At 32.6% G+C, this 20339-nt stretch overlaps 3 protein-coding genes across 4 annotated transcripts; 1 reads left to right on the forward strand and 2 right to left on the reverse strand.

Moving 5' to 3' along the window:
- Positions 1-757: 757 nt before the first annotated feature.
- On the reverse strand, positions 758-1251 carry LOC109178439. The gene has a single exon (XM_019328072.1). The coding sequence runs from the start codon at positions 1203-1205 to the stop codon at positions 777-779; it is 429 nt and encodes a 142-aa protein (XP_019183617.1). The 5' UTR covers positions 1206-1251; the 3' UTR covers positions 758-776.
- On the reverse strand, positions 1237-5715 carry LOC109178438 (uncharacterized protein C18orf8-like). Of its 2 annotated transcripts, none has more exons than XM_019328070.1 (8): positions 5541-5715; positions 4914-4991; positions 3872-4025; positions 3152-3261; positions 2955-3042; positions 1916-2251; positions 1771-1845; positions 1237-1403 (listed from the first exon to the last, which is right to left on the reverse strand). In XM_019328070.1, the coding sequence occupies exons 3-8, from the start codon at positions 3899-3901 to the stop codon at positions 1257-1259; spliced, it is 786 nt and encodes a 261-aa protein (XP_019183615.1). In that variant the 5' UTR covers positions 3902-4025; positions 4914-4991; positions 5541-5715; the 3' UTR covers positions 1237-1256. The 2 variants fall into 2 exon arrangements, with proteins under 2 accessions (XP_019183615.1, XP_019183616.1); XM_019328071.1 differs by having other exon boundaries at positions 1314-1403; positions 1723-1845; positions 5541-5708.
- A 3939-nt stretch (positions 5716-9654) lies between these two features.
- LOC109178470 lies at positions 9655-10209 on the forward strand. Its single transcript, XM_019328103.1, has one exon. The coding sequence runs from the start codon at positions 9655-9657 to the stop codon at positions 10207-10209; it is 555 nt and encodes a 184-aa protein (XP_019183648.1).
- The last annotated feature ends 10130 nt before the right edge of the window (positions 10210-20339 follow it).

Consider the following 20339-nt stretch of genomic DNA (forward strand, 5'->3'; position numbering starts at 1 on the left):
TTAAAAGACAACAGTTATAAACCGTTGTCTATTGGGTGTTGTTGAAACACCCATAAACTGTTGTCTTTTGTAGAAAGGTCAACGGTTTCTAACTGTTGTCTATTGTAAAATAGACAACGGTTTTTAACCATTTTTCACCTGCTTAAATTATAATCGTATTAAAAAACAATTTATCCATTCACCATATGTTGCAAACTGTAGTTACGTAATTGTGCACAAGCTAATAAGGTTCAAAATAACAAGTCAAAAGACAACACATGACCAATTCTAATTATCATCCAAGTCATAATACTACTACAACAATTCCCCGAACCAATTCAAGTCCAGATGATCACAACGTTCGAATGACCAAATCATACCTACTCTATATGACTTGATAGAATATCGGCCCATTCAGATCGCACCAGATCAATAACCTCTTTGTCATAATCAATTTGTTGAAACTACATGTAAAAAGTAAGAAAATAAATTAGTATAGATATAAATAATTTGCAATGAAATGAAACTGCCCTCTTACTCTCACCACATTCATACTCAAGCTGTTCATAACAAGATAATGAGTTCCCTAAAGAGAATCATAACAAGTGTAGCCAATACTTTCTATCAGAGAAAACTAGTTTGTTTCCACTTATGATATTTAAATAACCAGAAGGCAATACTTTCTATCAGAGACAATTAGAAGATTAAATGGTTAACATTCTCTTATTTTGGTTGCATAAGAAACTGGGTCACAAACGTTACTATCTCAAAGATATTTCAGCTTAACCATGGATGTGTTAATTCTTTAACAGAAGAAGGGCAGCCACTTTATTAGAGAATAGTGCATTTGGAGATTCCTGAACAAGAGCAAAATACCTGCGAAGGACTTCAATGATGATTGCAACCAAGTACGAAGCATCTCCTGCCATCTCTTCCTCAACAGGGGCAAACACAAAACTATATAGATCATCTAATGAAATTGCGGCTGAAGTCAATCGAGATTCTTGTTGCTCAAGGACATTAGCATTTAATGGGGTGCTACATGTTCCAACAATTTGAGACTGTGCAGCTGATGAATGCACTTCAAGCCCCACCAAAGTTGAAGAATCAAAATCTTGAAATTCACTTCTTTGTGTTCCATAGCTAACATTATCCTCAGAGCCAGAAGGTGAAGCTTTCATCTTTTGCTGCATGGAACTTGTGCTTTCATCTTTTGCTGTTTTCATTTTATCCTCAACAGGTGTCTTTGTGTTAGAACCACCAGAAGTTGAAGCTTTCTATGCTTTAGTTCCCTTGTGATAATTACCAGTTTTTAGTGACGACATGTAAGAGGTAACTAAAACATCTATTGCTTTAGCAACCACTGGCACAGGTCGTCGTTCAAGAATAATGGTGCGTGCAATTGATAGACACAGCTGTTTAGCCTGAAATTACACATGGCAAATGAAAGACAATAATATTAGGGGAATAAAAAGTTTTATATAGCTATAGGAAATTAGGAATAATTCTTGCCCATACAAGAGGATTAAAGACATGCATATGCACAAGTCACTCCCATAAAAGTGAGATTTCATATGCCACATTTATACTTGAAAAAGTGTAAAACCTAGTTAGGCTAGCCACAGGACAACTGGTTGATGGGGATAACAGATCACTAGAAAATGCTTGGTGATCAATCAGAGTATCAGACCAGAATAACTTGGCTGGTTTAAAAGAGTGAATGTAAAGATTCTATCAGTCTACCTTATTGGCAGGTTTAAAAGAGTGAATGTAAACATTCTATCAGTCATCCTTATTTGCTTCCAATTTCCTTCTCTGTAAAAATTCAAGGACTAGTTGCACTTCAGAGCTGCTGGCAGGAATGGCCTGGCAATATCAACATTGTAAGATAGCAATAGTAGGTCACAACACAATGTGTAAGGCAATGAAAACTTACCTCTAGATCTAAGTAGACTTTCCATGACAACCCATTACCAGTATCACATATAAAATCAAGAACAAGAAAAGTCCAGTCATCTCCATACATGATTGTTTCAGCATTGCTCAACTCTTTTTCCTCTGACTCTTCACTCTTTTGGCACATGGACTGAGAGGTTGCATCATTACTTTTTGACAAACCTCTCATCAATAGAGGAAGAGGTGAAGAAACTGGTGCATGAGAATCCACAAATAAATCATATATGATGACTACTTTTGCATCCATTTGATGAACAAGCAAAACATTGTCAACCACATTCACAGCGATTCTGTTGGAATAAATGGGGAAAGAACCCTGATAGTACAAAGTATAATTACCAAAGAGTATTTAAGATTTGAGAGTATTGTCAAGTTATGACTAAAAATCAAGATAAGCCAACAACTTCTTAAAGCATTTTACTACTACATCTAGAGAACTTTTAGTACTATAATTTCTGTAGCTTAACACAAATCTACCTGAATAAAATAAGAAAAGCAAAATGACAGTGATGAACTGCGAGGATTCTTTTGAAGAAATTGCCTACGCTTTTGCTGGAATGGCTCAACAATAGAAATAAAGGACTGGGTGACGTGCCAATCACTAATTCTAGGAGTTTGCAAAGAGTATGGACAAATGATAGGAAGCACAATCATCCATGGGAATCTGCTTTACTACAATTTTGTTTCTTCCCAAAGTATATTGCAAAAGTGTTTTAAGAAAAGTAGATTTGTGCCTTCATTTAGATGGAGAGGTGTTCTTCACTTCTCAAGGAATTAAGTAAGCTATGGCCCTTCATTAATACTGCAGCACGTTTTTGGCTATGGTTCTATTTATTCTTCCTGTACAACTGGACTTTGCCCAATCTTTAAAAACATTGTAACAAAAGTCAAGCTGGTACTCTTTTATTAATTTACTGGGAGGAAAATAGACACAATTACCATTATAAGGGAATAACAAGCAAAGTCAAAAATTTCATAACTGGAACCAATGCTACTTTGAAGCTTTGGCAAGAACTCACCTGTGGTATCACAGCATCCCGATAAAACCTGTATGAGTGGAGCAGCATTGCTACTCTATCCACTTGCAGGCAGTAAATCCTACCATAACTGTGAGTGCAAAGGAAATCATAATTTCCTTAATTAGTTTATTAAAAAAAAAAAAAAAAAAAAAAAAAAAAAAAAAAACTCAAAAGCCATTAAAAAATTCACAACTTACACAGTGATAACACGCACATCTTCAGCAGCAAGGATGGGCACATTATTTGCCTCAGATTTTGCCATCGCCATCTCAAATCTTGGCAAGCGGATTATTCCCATGGAAGAAAACTGTAAGAAATAGAATCCAAACTAAATATACAGAAGAGAAGGTACCATGTGATCAAGCCATCAAAGGCAATTACCTATCACTGAGAGTGAAAAACACATTAATATTAGTAACACAATATGTAATTAAATGAATGAAAAATTCTGTGAGCACTGAACATTTCTGAAAATGTTCTTATCTAAATAAATTGGTTCAGCTTTGAAGGAGTATTTATAGTTATGGAAGCTCAAAGATACATCTCTCATGTTGAAAAAATATATGGTGCGTTCTAACTTCACGTTTTACTCACCCATTAAAGCCCCAAAGTTGGAATTGCATGATGCTAAATCTCAAAAAGACTTTATAATGTAGAATATCAAGATGAAAATCACAAGGTCCAATGAAACTTGACTTTAGACCATCCTAAAGAAAGGCTGAAAATGCTAAAACAGAAACGTGCACAATCACTATCCTGATTAATTTCCATTTGCTAGCATCATTCACTACATTTTCACAAAAATTCTTATATTGATTTTACAGGAGATATAGTATCTCATCCATGGTATCCAACAGAGAGAGGGAGAGAACAAAACAAAAGTTGAAAATGCTAATAGAGAAGACTAGAAACAACACCTGATATCCCTTAAAAGTCTTGCATTGCATTCCTGAAGCAAGAAGCACTAATCTACTCTCATGTGTGTAGACATACCAACTCACGGTCTGTTTCTTTGTCTCCACCAAAGTAAGTGACTTTGATTCAAAATTATACGAGAATAATTCCAGTCCACTGCAGTCAAATTTTATTTCAGACACTAAATACAGCCACAATATTGAAACGCACACAAACACATAAACAAGCTCATGCGCAATGAAGGGATAGACAATGCCATACTGTTAATGCCAGCTACATCAATGCATTTTCTTCATAGTCTCATGAGATTTTGTTTCCAAAGGAATATAACTGAAGAACCTAAATTAGCATTTAGTAATCAGGCTCCTTTGAACTAATAAAGAGGCAGACTTATAAAAGACAATGTTCTTCTTAGTTCTTATAACAGTTCATGTTCACATTTCATGGATAAAGATTCATTCCATGCAGAGAGTAAATTTTAAAGATTCATAACCTGTATCATCCTATGGCAAAGCATTCAACAAATTAATTGCAGAGAATGGACTGTTGTGGTTAGACTTTAGAGTACACCATAACAATGTTTTACATTCCCATCACTTGCTGCCACAAGTTAATATGTGCAATAGCTCAATCAGTGAAGTTATTTTGAAAAGGTTCAATAATTAGCTACTGCTGGAGTTTTCTCGTCCATGAGAGTTGGGAAGTCCATAATTAACCTTTGATATACATGAAATTAGAATCTGAGAAAGAAGGGTAATTTAGAGGATAAGAACAGAAACTTTTGTCCCATGTTTTCCTAATAACCTATAAATCATTTATCTTACTAAGCATTGGCAAGTCCACAATCATCTTCTTCCTGAAGTATACCAACTTGACTTCAATGATTAAATATCTTTGTTAGTGTGGGTCACAATATTTACTGTTGAATGAAAAGTGTGAATTATGCAATTTGTTAATAATTAGCAGGCTCCTGATCATCTTGTATCTCAAGACAAATTGAAAATGTACCCAACTCACAAAAGATATTTGGCAAGGAGCACATACCAGTTCCTTCTCAAGAGTCCAAATTTTTTCTTCTTGTTTTCTTTGCCTATCCTTCAACGTTTCAACAACTTGCCTCAACTATCAAGAAAATATCATAAATAAATTAGGAGGAGAAGAAGAAATCAAGAGGAATTCAAAGCAATACAACGAAGTGCTGGAAATCAGGTAAGTTACTTCACTTGCAAATTTTCTTTCTAAATTTTAGTTTGATGATTTCCTATTTGAATTCTTCTCGAAATTAAATCCTTGAAGCTCTCCAGCTTCTATGGGGTTTAATTGATTTCCGTGTTTCCATGATTGTATAACTATATGCTTCTCCAGAGTTGAGATTATGTTCCCACATTGCATCTTGCTAGACAACTATGGCAGGATTTTACAACATAGCATCTGATTAATAGCATTATAGGTCTAAGAAAAGTTTCAGGGCAATAAATTAGAAACTTAAAAGCATTCTACATAAAGTTGTGTGCATCTGCCTTCCTAAATCTTCCTACCCAAGTGTGCACTCGGTTGGAGGAACAATTAATCTAGGGTTCATTCACAGCCTAACAATCCAACAATTAATTTAGGGAATAAGAAAATTAACAACCTAATAATCCAACAATTAATCTAGGGTTTAGGACTAACCCGTAGGATTGTGATGGGGAATCCAACGGTGGAAGAGTAGGGAGGAGGAGATGGCGGTAGAGGAGGGAAGAGGTGCAGGTTGAGAGAGACGCTAAGGGGAGACGGCGGCGCAGTTGACCGCGGAGGGCTTCTGTGTTGTCGACTTCCGCCCAGGCTCAGCGACGGTGACTGCGGAGAGCTTGTCTGTTGTCGACTTCCACCCAGGCTCAGCGACGGCGACTGCGGATAGCTTCTCTGTTGTCGACTTCCACCCAGGCTCAGCGACGGCGACTGCGGAGAGTGGCGGTCGGCGGGAAATTTTGTCTGGTCTGATGGAGTTCTGTCTGATGGAGGGAAATTTTGTATGTTGTCTGTGCGCAATTTTATCTTAGAGGGAAGACAAAAATTTCAATTCATTCCTAATTTTGTCTTAGAGGGAAATTTTATCTTAGCTTAGAGGGAAATTTCGTAACAAAATATTAGTTTAATTATCTGGGTCGCTACATCCGGTCAATTAAAATAGTATCGGGTATATAGGTAGAGAACACGAGATTCATAGATTTCTATAATGTAGCTAGATTCATAATTTCTATATAGTATATTTCTAATTTAAATACAATTGTATAGATTAATAATTTCTATACAGTAAATTCATAATTTCTATACTGCAGATTTATAATTTCTGTATTGTTGATTCATAATTTCTAAACTGTATAGTTATCAACACTTGGTAATATGAACATCGCAAAATATAAACATAAAGTTCTATAATTGTGAATATAGATCAGAGTTATTCAATCATTATGAATATGCATTTCAATTCAAAAATTATGAATATATAGTTTGGTAATTATGAACATAGAGCTAATTAAGATCACGGCAAAAGAAATGGGATATAGCTAACTGTACGGCATGCCTGAAGGGTCGATTACCAACATATAGCTAACCTTGTTAGTCATGCGCTAGCCGGAAGGGTCGATTACCAACATAGCTAACCTTGTTAGTCATGCGCTAGTCGGAAGGGTCGATTACCAACATATAGCTAACCTTGTCAGTCATGCTCTAGCCGGAAAGGTCGATTACCAACATATAGCTAACCTTGTTAGTCATGCGCTAGCCGGAACAATCGATTACCAACCTCGGCCCCTATCATACTGCCCTTAACCCCTACACATCATACAGCACCATTATGAACACCACCCCATATTGTTTTTTATACTTGATAATTATTATTATTTTTTTTGAATTCATAGATTGGTCTTAATTGTAATATAATTGGAAATAAAATTTTAATGAATTTACTTTGAAATTTTGGTGAATAATTTTATATTTAAATATGAACGAAAATTGAACTATTTTGGTAATATACTAGATGTTGCCCTTAAGTACACAAGTGTTGTTGTAGCTTGGTGGGTTTAGCTTTGTTTATTTTGGTAGAGGTCTTAGGTTCTATTCTTCTTGGGGGGAATTCTTCAACTATTTTCTAAAATTGTTGTCTTGGTTTTCACAAACAACACAGAAGCAACCCAGTTATATACCAGATGTTGCACCTTTAAACATAAGAGTTTGTGTTGCTTAGTTGGTTAAATTGTTTACTTGTTAAGTTTGAGGTCATAGGTTTGATTCTTGTTGTTAACATCTTTGTTTTTATTTTATATGCCTGTTAAATAATGATGCGCAACGACAACGGTTTTAAAACCGTTGTCTTTGTAGTGTTGTGTATTCAAATACACTAAAAGACAACATACCAAAGACAACGGTTAAATAAAACCGTTGTCTTAAACAAATAAAGAACATGCAAAGACAACGGTTATATAAAACCGTTGTCGTTTTAGTGTTGTGTATTCAAGTGCGCTTAACGACAACACACCAACGACAACGGTTAAATAAAACCGTTGTCTTCTTTTTAAAAAAAGAGCGCACAAAGACAACGGTTTTAAACAACCGTTGTCTTTCTAGTGTTGTGTATTCCATTGCGCTTAAAGACAACACACCAACGACAACAGTTAAAAAAACTGTTGTCTTATTAAAAAAAAAAAAACGCACATAGACAACGGTTTTTAAAAACCGTTGTCGTTGTGGTGTTGTCTTTTCACAAAATGCACAAAGACAACACACTTATAACAACGGTTAAGTAAAAACCGTTGTCTTTGACAAAAGTGTTGCATCAAAGACAACGGTTTTGGACGAAACTGTTGTCTTTTATACAAAAGACAACACTTTTCTTAAAAACTGTTGTCTTTCTAGTATTGTCTATGTGCATTTTTCTTGTAGTGAAATAAACACACATTTCTACCATTTCTTCATGCAACCTTTTAAATTTAATTATAAATTTTTAATTTTTATTTCTAAACTAATTAAGTAAAAAATAAATATTGGGCCATTAAAATTTAAGATTCTGTGCTGTAGTCCAACTTACATAGTCGAAAATCCATTCCTGATTCTCTGCCAACAACGTTGGTATAGGCAAATTATTGTGTGGACCTAGTATAACGACAATTTGGGTCCCACACCTTCCGTTAATACTGTTATAGTGCGATTATTGGCCTAGACGTTTCCTTTGTTTAGACCAATAATTGGTGCAATACAATAGCTACCTAGATGTAGGTCGAGTCATGTTATTCCCCCACTTAATTATTTTTTATTCTTTACTAATGTATGTATTATTCTTGGGATTTTTTGAATTAATTTTTTATTCCATTATAACAAGTTAGGTATCAAAACAAATTAATCGATACTACATTCTCTTAAAAAATCATTTTTAAATATTTATAACATGACATTTTCAAATAGTATTTAGAAACAATTTCATATGATTATCCCAAACATATATAATGATTTTTTAGAAGCCATAGTGAAGAAATGAAGTTTAAAATTTTGGGGCAGCCCAAGCCAAGTTTGTTAGATTGTTAACTTTATAATCACAAATTACAAGTTTGATTCCTAGCGGGAAGGACCTGTTGACTTTAGTGCACACTCTTAGATAATGACTATGAATTTCTCTCTCCATTCAAAATCATTTTAAATATTTACTACATGACATTTTCATATAGTATTTAGAAAACAATTTCAGTCATTATGCTGTGCACACGGATGCAAAAACGACGTCGTTTTGACGTCGACTTAAAAAAAAAAAAAAATCAGAATTGCATAACTACACATCCATAATTTCATAAATATACATCCAGAATTGCATGACTACACATCCATAACTTCATTACTATACATCCAAAATTGCATAACTATACATCTATAACTTCATAAGTATAAATTCATAATTGCATAACTTCATAACTATACATTCATAATCGCATAACTACACATCCATAATTTCACAACTATAAATCCAGAATTGCATAACTATACCTCCATAATTTCATAACTATACATTCAGAAATTATGTACAACATATGTTGTTAATGGGAATCGAAATTGAATTTTTTTTTTAAGTTGGACGAGCATTTTTAGTCAAAACGACGTCGTTTTTGCATTCGTGTGCACCATGCAGCACAGCATAATTTGCCACAATTTCATATGATTAACCCAGTTTAAAATCCATTTTAACAATTTTTTCTTTGAGTTGGTATTGTGATCAAATGTTGGTTGGAATTCAATATGCATTCAGCTTGTCCCAATGTGATTTTATATAATCTAAACTTTATAAATATCAATGAGGGTAACTTATACATTGTTTTTGACTTTATTGTGCAGTTACAAATTCTTTTTTATGTTACTTTATTTTTTCCTTTAAGTTGTTAATTAATATCGTTAAATATGATAACTTGTTTATTATGCTTATTATCTTATTATAAATTTGCAAATGCTTTATAATTTTACATTTCTTTGATTTACGGAAAAGTCATCAGTCACTACTTTTGGATGAAGTCGGCCTTAAAACTCTAACCGCCGAAGGATTACAAGTGTTAGACTATGTTTATTAATTATATTTATTCTATTGTATTTTGTAGCATAGATTAATTGTTCTAGTCTTAAGCCTATTATTTAGGTCTCTCTCTAAGAGAGTATATTTGTATTCAGATTCAGTTATTGAATGAATCTATCGCTTCCACTCTCATCTGGTATCAGTTAGCCAGTCAATATCCCCCTCTCACCTTTCTCTCTCCTAGCGTCAATCATGTCGAACGACAGTTCTGAGCGGACCCTCACGGCCACCACTGTTTCTTCCGGCAACTCTGGTCCCAACACCCTCACGAGCGCACACCATTTCGTATCGCTCAAATTGATGCACCATGACTATTTGTATTGGAGGACACAGGTGATTCCGTTCCTCCGCGGCCAAGGCCTCCTTGGCTTTGTTGACGGTACACGGCCGTGCCCCTCATCACATCTGGAGATTCCGGCCGGCAGCGGTCCTGATGATGTCGCCTCTTCCACGGAGAACCCGGCGTATGGCATATGGGTGCAGCAAGACGCCTCGATCTTGTCTCTACTGATTTCCTCTCTCTCGGAGGAAGTCATGTACCTTGCACTTGGCCGGACAACCTCGCGCTGCGTGTGGTTGGCGACGGAAACGGCTCTCAGGTCGTCGACGGAAGTCCGAAGCTTGAATCTGCTCGGGCAAATTCAGACATTACGGCAGGGTGACAGCTCCACGGAGGAATATTTGGGGCGTGCGCAACATCTGGTCCAGGATCTTGCGCTCGCCGGCCGAACCCAAGAAGATAAATAAGGTTAGGTGGTTCATAATTGATTTTACATTTCTTCTTTGTTTATGATGCATTAACTTACATTATTTATCTCTTTATTACTTCTTTGTTTATAATGTACTAGCTATACTTAAAAGTAATTAAGTATTATTTTCTATATTTATTGCTGCCTCCATTCTTGCATCTATAAAGTAAAAACACACTTTTCTCGGACATCAAGAAAGCAGCCCAGATGTGGATGTCAAAACCCTTTGTTTTCTTTACCTTTTTATGTATATTTATACAAGTTTTTGAAGTAAAAGCAAGCATTATATTGGATCATTGACTAGGAACATCAATATAAAATTCTTCTTTAGTTGAAATAGTAGGTAGCCACCAAGTTATACCAGATCTTTATTTTAATATCCCCTATAAAATATATAATAGGACAAAAATATAGATAGTTATAATCAAGTCCATGCTTAAGTATTAATATCATATGGTTGTGTAGTGTGCACGAAATATAAGTTTGTACCCAATAAAATACTTTGAGAGTCAATGCCATATGGAATCTTTCGAGTATAATGGTTTTCTTACGTGTAGTCCTAAATTTTTAGTCTGACTATCCATGATCTTTCGACTTTCAAATTGTTATTATCCGTGGTCCATGTTAACCACCCATAGTCCCATAGTCCATCAACTTTCAAAATTTAACCAGTTGCGGCCATCTTGGAAGGACCATGAGTGGTTAAAATTTGATAATTGAAGGACCATGAGTGCTTAACTTGGATCACAGATGGTAACAATTTGAAAGTCAAAGGACTACATGTACGTGGTCAATTCGAAACTTTAGGACTAAATATGGTAAAACTAGTATACTCGAAGGACCCAAATAGTACTAACTCAATACTTTGATGTAGATATCTTCTAATCTTTTAATTTAAAAGATATCAAATCTTCTCAATTTGGCAAAACATTCAGCAGAAATATTATATAGGCAAAAATATTAATTTGACTCCTAAATTTTTGTTGTTCAATCAATTTTTTCTATCGTAAATTGTCAATTTTGATAGATGTACAACATTCCCAATTAATTGCTAAAAAACATCTCCAATTTTTGAATTATTCAATCAAGAACTTTAAGCGAGTCGAAACTCCAACACTACAAGAAAATATCAAAATAGCAACAGATTTAGCTACGGGTTAAATAGCTACAATCTAAAAGGGGTGTACTCAATCCTAACTTTTATAGATTTTTAAATACTTTTATCAACTTTAAAAGTTTGGAGGTATTCAATTCAAATTTTTAAGGAGTCTTTAAAAATCATGAGGTATTCAATCATAATTTTTAAAGAGTCTTTAAAAGTCCGGTGGTATTTGATTAAGACTTTTAAAGAGTCTTTAAAAGTCATGTGATATTCAAAAAGTTATGAACTTATTTTTAATTTTAAGACTTTTGTAGATTATTCCTTCTCAAATATAAATAGTTAGAAATCCAACAATCAACCTCAAGATTTCAAAATTTTCTTTCTACCAACTCTTAATGTTTTCTCCCTCTATTTTTTTTTCTTCCTATTTAAACTTTATAATCCTGATACCAAAATTCAATAAATTATTTTTTCTTCATTATCCTATATTTTCTTCATATTATACTCTACCAATTTTTTCTCTCTCCTAACCTTGACCATCTTCCTCAAAAATTCTAAATAATATTATATATATTATTAATATTATATATATATATATATATATATATATATATATTATTAACATTATATTTTTTATTTTATTTTATTTTATGCAACTAGTAAATGTATTTTTAAATATTTTATTTGAACAATTATGTTACTATAAATTTTAGTATTCAATATTCTTATGGATTTCTTATAGTAGTTTTTTTTATGCTTATTAATACTGTATAAGTAATTAGCACATAACTCTCACCATACTATGAATAAAAATAACAATGTTGAGAATGTTGATGTGGGTGAACAACTATATAATAAGAAGAATTTTATGATAAATTATAACATGTTTTGTAAGAAAATTATAAATGATAAGAATCCAAATCATTGAAAGTTTGTAAGGATGTTCAATTTAGAATTTTAATGACTTTTGTAGACTTTTTAAAATAAAAACGTTGATAAAAGTTTATATGAATGTTTATTATATAGACTTTTATAATGTCTTACAAAGTTTTAAAAAGTTTTGAAAGACTGTATGAAAGTCAATAAAATTTTATTAAAATCTATTATTTTAAAAATCTTTAAAAATCTATAAAGTCACGATTGAATACACTCCCTAAATATCTACAAATTTCAATGTTTTATCAAAGGAAACCTATTGATAAATTAAATAGCCTATAGATTTCAGTAATTTACTTAATGATTTTTTTATTAATAAATTTAATTTTTCTTAGCTTGTAGTGCAAATAGAGAGTTGATTGTTTTATTCTTCTCCCAAAAGGTTGAATTTCCAACCCCAAGGGCCCTCCACGCCCGGTCCGATTGAGCATTTGAGAGGATGTAAATCAGGTGATTCAATAATGGCTCAGCAGACAGGGTCAAACCGTTGGTGCGTACAAGGGATCTGTCCACTTTGGACATAATTCCTATACTACCGCCGCCGAGGTTCGAACCTTGGTTTCTTCTTCTACTGAACCATAGAGAAATGATTGTTTTTATAGGAGATCTGCGTGTTTTTCTTTGGAGATAGATGGATAATTCGTCCACCATGTTTTTATCAAATTTTTAATTTTATGCCAATTTTGGTTCAATTTGTTTGATGGATAAAAGCTTTAACCTAGCATGTTGGTAAAACAAGAAACATAATTGAAAGTTGAAACGGGCATTATGCATCTATGGTTTCCACTACCCATTGGAGTGGATAATTGTAGCTAGGAAACAACCCCACCTCCCAATATCATATCAATGGAAGCATCGCCATTGCTCAGAGCCTCAGAAACACCACCCAAGAAGAAAGCTGGCCAATGGGCTACCTACAACAACATTAAAATCTCAATAAATCAAAAATGTATGTTTTTGTCCACTTTGTTGTTTTTACTGAGGAAAGGAAAGAATTGAACAAAGTAACAAACGACTTAGCTTTTGTTTCTCGATCATCTTTATTACTTTAATTAATTTTTGGCTTATGAAAGGGAAACCCACCAGAAGGATGTAGGGAATGTATGGTTGAATGAGGAGTTGGAATCCACTTAGAAAGCAGCAGTTTTAGTAGTAGTGTTTCATCTTTGATGTGAATTGAGGAAGGAAAAAAAAAAAACACATGGATTTTCGAATGAGACACTTGCATGCCTCCAAGCTAAGGTTGACAACCACGCTTCTTTCCGACCTGGAAAGATGGTGTCCACTTGATACTTACTTCCATTCCCTTTATAAAAAGGTTCAACTCTACCTGTACGAGCTTAGCTCAATGCTTCAGTAAATAGTATTTAGGAGAAAAGATCAAGGTTCGAATCTTGGCGACGATAGTATGTGGATTATGTCCAAAGTGAGCAGATCCAATCCTTTAGCTTGTGCGCACTGGCATTTGGCCTTGTTTGCTAATCACAGTGATTTACATCCTCCTAAATGCTTTGTCAGGCCAGAGTGTAGGGGCCATTGAGTTGAGAATTCAAACTTTTGGGAGAAGAAAAAGTTCAACTCCAATCAGAGGATTTTGCGAGTGAGGTAAATAGCAAAATGTGTCTTAGTAAATCAAGAGCTTATTACAATGGTGGTATCCACAAGAAATTTACCTTAATTACTCTGCCTTTTGCACATACTATTGATGATGAGTTATGTCCCGAAGGCACTTTCATATATTTATATTTTTATTGGTACATCATAAGATTAATTTTTTGTTAACCTTTTAACATTAGTTATATGGTATTCCATATAAGCAAGGAGGCTGTATGTACTAACCCCAAGCAACAACGTGTACCGCAATCTGTCAATCTTTAAGGTGAAATTAAAGAGAGTTTCTATAATATTATATAGCACGATCTCAAATAGTTCTTATGAAATGTAATGCATGAATGTATGAGTGATAATTCATTGTAAGAAGTTTCGTTTAATTTTTGGCACATAATATAATACAAATACGATATTGTATTACTAGATCTTGGTTGTTTCTTTCTTCTATAATGTATTCTTACAACTCTAATGATTGATGAGAAAGAATCAACTTAATTAAGAACATAATTAATAAATTAATTTAAGCGAAATCAAGAAGATATTATTGTTATAATATATGTAGGGTAACTATATATAGTGAGTGTGCAAGGGTGTAAATAAATAATATGGTTGATTGGACTCCAACAAAAGCAATAATCTTATCTCGTTACCTTATTAGTAAGGTACACAAACTTCATTGGATAGATGTAGTGAAAAAGAAAGGCATCATATTTTTAGATGTCTAACAATGTACATGATCACCAAGGATAATTGCAAAATATGGAAAAAGTTCCCTAATACTGAACAATAATTTTCTTTTATTATTAAATATATGACTAAAGAGAAAACCCACAACAAGAAATTACATAAAACGTGAAAAGTCACTCTAAAACTTGTTCAAAAAATAATGACATGATTCCTTGGAGGCAATTCCATCTGAGTTAGTTGGGTAGGTTGCTTAATAACCACAAAATTTCAAGTTCAATTCCTCATATGGGAGTTGTTTATTGCCTTATTGGTTTGAGCTAGTCAATTATAGACAAACTAAAATGATTTACCTTATTGTGGTTTTTTGTCGTTTAGAGTCATAATACGAGCCTTACTCATAGCACACTTTCAAGTAACAATTGTGATTCGCTTCGGAGAGAAAACGTAAAATTGGAACCTCAAATGTTGTTCCTCTATCTATTTGCGAGGTCATCCACTCAATACATCTACATTTCTTGGAACATTAATTTATATATATATATATATATATATATATATATATAGAGGATTATATTCAAATACAAACAGTCTTTATATACAGGGCTGGCCCTGGACAAGGGCAGACTGGGCCCTTGCCCAGGGCCCATGCTTGGAGGGGGCAATAGTTATGCTGTGCAACCCAATGCATCATGCGCATGGTGCATACGATGCAAAACGACGTCATTTTGACTAAAAACGCGTGTCTTACTTAAAAAAAAAAATCAGGTTCGATTCTCGGCAATAGCATTATTGTAGATATATAGTTATGAATTTGTGGATATTTAGTTCATTCATTGTGGATATTTAGTTCATTCATTGTGAATATTTACTTCATTCATTCACTATGGATATAAAGTTATGAATTTATGGATATATAATTATGAATTTATGGATATTTAGTTCATTCATTGTGGATATTTAGTTCAATCATTGTGGATATTTAGTTTATTCATTGTGAATTTTTAGTTCATTCATTCACTGTGGATATATAGTACAGTTATGAATTTGTGGATATATAGTTATGAATTTATGGATATATAAAAATGCTATTGCCGGGAATCAAACCTGATTTCTTTTCTTTTTTTTTTTTAAGTGGGACGCGCATTTTTTAACCAAAACAACGTCGTTTTGCATCGTATGCACTATGCACATGCTGCATTCGGTTGCACAGCATAATTTGCGTGAAGGGGGCCTACCCTACTACACCCTATATATATATAATATATACATATGTGTATAAGTAAATCAAATGCACATACTTTAACCAAGGATGAAGTGGTTTAATTGGTAAGATACATGTGCCTGATATAAGCTTATAGCAAAGTTTACCGGGTTGAGACCCATTTGTTGCAGTTTTGATATATTTTTCACCAACACTCTATTAAACAAAAATTCAATTTGTGAGATTTATTTTTAATTTTGAAATCTATTTATAATTAAACAATTTAACACTTGTATTTATAAAAATTTATATTTTTTTTAACTTTTATAATGCCTCAACACTCTATTAAATAAAAAATTGATTTGTGAGATTTATTTATAATTGAGTAATTTAATACTTGTATTTATAGCTAGTGTTATTTTGTGAACTTTTATAATGAGATGAGTTCTAAAAATTATTTAACTTGATTAATTAATTTATATGAAATATATTTTGTGATTTAGTTATTAATAAAAATTTAAATGATAGTTTGTTTTTTTATGAATTATTAAGTCAATGCATTTTGAAGTTTCTATATGTTTCATTGTATTCAAATTATTCTAGAAAAATTTGAAATTGATCTAGCTAGCTAAAAGAAAATAGTATTTATAAATATCATATCAATATAGAAGATGTGTGGTTTATGATGCGTTTTCTATTCAAGCCATTTTGTCAAATTAACTTAATTATGTTTCATATTTTCTTATTAGTATTTTACTGCGTTTTGAAGTATTTTGATTTCGCGCTTCCAATTACGATGATTTTTAGCTTCGTCCCCTTTTGTAAGTTTTGTTTTATAAAATTTTATTACTAATTAATTTATTATTTATTATTATAACAATGTTATTATTTTTAAAGCTTATTTGATTTTAAAGCACATAGGAGTTTTCTTTCATGATTATTTTTATACATAGTTAGGGTCCCTTTTTTTCACTTGCCCTGGGCCTCTAAAACGATAGGACCGGCCCTCTCTCTCTCTCTCTCTCTCTCTCTCTCTCTCTCTCTCTCTATATATATATATATATATATATATATATATATATATATATAATTCAGCAATAATCTCATTATTAAGGTACAAAAACTTCATTGGTTACATGTGAAAAGGAAGGACCCTAGACACCTGTTTTTAGATGTCCAATAATGTAGATGATCCCATAGGATAATTGCAAAATTAGGAAACAATTCCCGAATATTGAACATTAAGTTTTTAAAGATAATTTTCAGCAATAACCTCAATTCTAAGTACATGTACAAACAATTTATTTTGATACATGTGAAAAGGACCCGATGGCATTCTGTTTTTGGTTTTAGATGTCCAATAATTGTTCCCAAACAATTTTAGATGTCCAATAATTAATGTACGGAATGGATGATAAACCAAGTTTAGTTGCAAAATTAGGAAATCAATCCCTAATATTGAATATTAATTAATATCGTGAATATATATAAATTTCTGTCAAAATTATCTATAATATTTGTTTTAAAAGAAAACTAGTATTTTCACCCGTGCGATGCACGGAATGGAATTTTTGTACTATATTAAGAATATTTAAATCGACATATAATTATTTAAAAGTTAATTTCACAAGAGGTCGCTTATCTTTCCTGACAATTTCAAATTTAATCCTAGACTATAGTTATTAATTATTACGATTTATTCTATGTTATAATTCTTACGTTAATATTCTTACTATTATTACTAGTATTTTCACCCGTGCGTTGCACGGAATGAATTTGTTATAATATATTAAGAATATTTGGTTCGTTATACAATTATTTAAATTATAACATCAAATATTATATAGTGCAATTGAAGATATGGTTTGGATCGTTTATGTTTGTTGATGCTATCATTACTTGATAATTGCTCAAATTAATAGCTAATGTGTAGATGTACGCATGCAGTGCTGTAACTTTAGAGATTTTATATATCATTGTTTAAGATTTTTATAAATTAGGCAAATGTGATCTGCCAATCTTGTGATGATGAGCCGCGTCCCATTACAAATACCAAGAGAGTGTACTATGTTCCGCAATAACATAACAGGTGCACCGACCTTTAATGTCAATGAATGATGAATGATTAAGAAGACCCGACAATCTCAAACTATTTAAGAATTCAGGAGTGTGTACTTCTGATAGATTTTCATTGTCTGATTTTGTCTTACACAAAGAGTTACAAATTAAATATGTTTGTCCTTCTGCAGTATTCATGTCGCATATGTACTGATTAGTTTGATCAACGACATCTAAAGTCGGCGAGAGGATCGCTCGGCCTTCTAGCTGTGACTCATCAAGCATGTCATATCTCGAGCTTGGGAAGATGCTTTCCACTATAGTTGCTATGGGATCGTGTCCACACTTCAACAAAAAATGTGCCAGAATATCGATCTCAAATGAACTGCCGTTTACAACCCCTGCAATCCCATATCCGATGTCTGCAATCCATTTTGAAAACCAATCAACCGTCTGTCTATCTTCCTCTAAAACTAAGGTCCGTAGTTTCAAGTTATTTGTGAACCTTAATAATACCATGCAATTTGTCCACAAGTATGAAGAATTAATAGTTACTCCGACAGGTAGGATATGTCTAAAATTGCCGCCCAAAACTATTGTTTTTCAACCAAAAGTCTTTTCAGCACTACCCGGTATGACGAACCTCAATAGATCCCTCATGATTTTATCCAAAGCCTCAAAACAGTGTTTGTGTGTTATCAATGCTACATCACATATTATCAATTTACTCATTATTATAAGCTCAGAAAGGTCAATGCATTGCAATATATTGCACGTGAAATCTTCGTTCAAAGGGAGTGGTATAGAAAATCTGGAATGCGCTGTCCTGCCTCCTAGCAAGAGCAAAGATGCTATTTCACTGGAAGCAACATTCAGAACAATATCGTCGCGGCTCCTTTTATATATATATATATATATATATATATATATATATATATATATATATATATATATATATATATATATATAAGGAAGGGTTCCCGTGCGGTTGTGCGGTTGAAACTCACTTTAAACATTATATGAGAACATGTGCTTAGGTGAGAACGTGAGAACACATCATGTGCATCCATCTAATTTTTTTAATGGTCTAGATTATATTAAGGGTGTGGGAACGCGCATTAAATGTGTGCAAACGCGATTTAGTGTGTTTGCATACATTTAATACGCGTTCGCACACACTTAATCTAATCTAGACCATTAAAAAATATTAAATGGATGCACATGATGTGTTCTCACGCTCTCACCAAAGCACATGTTCTCACTGGAACCCTACGATAGTGTTTTGTATTCCGTGAGTCATAATAATAATATAAGAATAATTAAATATTCTTCTATTCTATATTCTTCTAGAATTTCTATTACCATCATTAATTATTCCCTAATTTACCATAATTAAATAATTTGACCAATTAGAAAGAGAGATTATTAAATAATGCATGGGACAATTTTTTAATTAAAAAATTTAAAAATTCATTAATAAAACATAAGGTTCTCGTAGTTTTTTCTTAGAAACTAATTAATGAAACATTTTTATGGAGAAATTGGTGGGCCAAACCACCTACGGCAGTTTGCGGTGGATATAACTCGAAAAAATACGCGATTTCAAAAAATAATTTGTCCAAAACGGACAATTGAGTCAAAAGTTATGCCTTGCCGAACTTTTGACACTTTACAACTTAAAAAAAATAATAAATAATCGCCGGTTAAGCCGGCTAGGCGGTCGCGGAGAAGGCCGATTCCGACCTTCCTAGCCGCGGCCAGCGGCGCGATTTTTGCAACACTGATATATATAGTATAGATATAGATTAGAATAGGAATATTATTACACAATTTTATAATATTAGAATAGAATTTTAACCAAGAATTATAGTACGAATGAGAAAAGTAGAAAACAATATATTTTATAAGGAAGACAGATTTTTTAGGAATTGGGCGGGAAGTTAAAGTTCAGGATTTTATTTTTATATATAGTATAGATTATACTAGGAATTGTATTACACAATTTTACAATATTAGAATAGAATTTTAACCCAGAATTGGAAAGTAGAAAATAATATATTTTATTAGGAAGAGAGATTTTTTAGGAATTGGGAGGGAAGTTAAAGTTCAGGATTTTGATTTTATATATAGTATAGATTATAATAAGAATTGTATTACACAATTTTATAATATTAAAATAGAATTTTAACCCAGAATTATAGTACGAATGAGAAAGTAGAAAACAATATATTTTATTAGGAAGAGAGATTTTTTAAGAATTGAGTGGGAAGTTAAAGTTCAGGATTTTGTTTTTATATATAGTATAGATTATAATACGAATTGTATTACACAATTTTATAATATTAGAATAGAATTTTAACCCATAAGTATAGTACGAATGAGAAAGTAGAAAACACTATATTTTAATAGGAAGAGAGATTTTTTTAGGAATTGGGTGGTAAGTTAAAGTTCAGGATTTTGTTTTTATATATAATATAGATTAACACTTAATTACTTTTAGATATTATTTTTACCACTTATAGGGTGTTTGGTT

This window comes from Ipomoea nil, unplaced genomic scaffold (genome assembly GCF_001879475.1).
Source record: "Ipomoea nil cultivar Tokyo-kokei standard unplaced genomic scaffold, Asagao_1.1 scaffold0848, whole genome shotgun sequence".
Lineage (NCBI taxonomy): Eukaryota > Viridiplantae > Streptophyta > Magnoliopsida > Solanales > Convolvulaceae > Ipomoea > Ipomoea nil.

Excerpts from the sequence above, each read along its gene's own strand:
- LOC109178438 (XM_019328070.1), bottom strand. The coding sequence starts at position 3,901 with ATGCAATGCAAGACTTTTAAGGGATATCAG. Across the intron at positions 2,252-2,954 it reads GGGATGCTGTGATACCACAG|GGTTCTTTCCCCATTTATTC; the intron begins GTGAGTTCTTGC and ends TTGTACTATCAG. Across the intron at positions 1,846-1,915 it reads AAGTCTACTTAGATCTAGAG|GCCATTCCTGCCAGCAGCTC; the intron begins GTAAGTTTTCAT and ends TGATATTGCCAG.
- LOC109178470 (XM_019328103.1), top strand. The coding sequence starts at position 9,655 with ATGTCGAACGACAGTTCTGAGCGGACCCTCACGGCCACCACTGTTTCT.
- LOC109178439 (XM_019328072.1), bottom strand. The coding sequence starts at position 1,205 with ATGAAAACAGCAAAAGATGAAAGCACAAGTTCCATGCAGCAAAAGATG.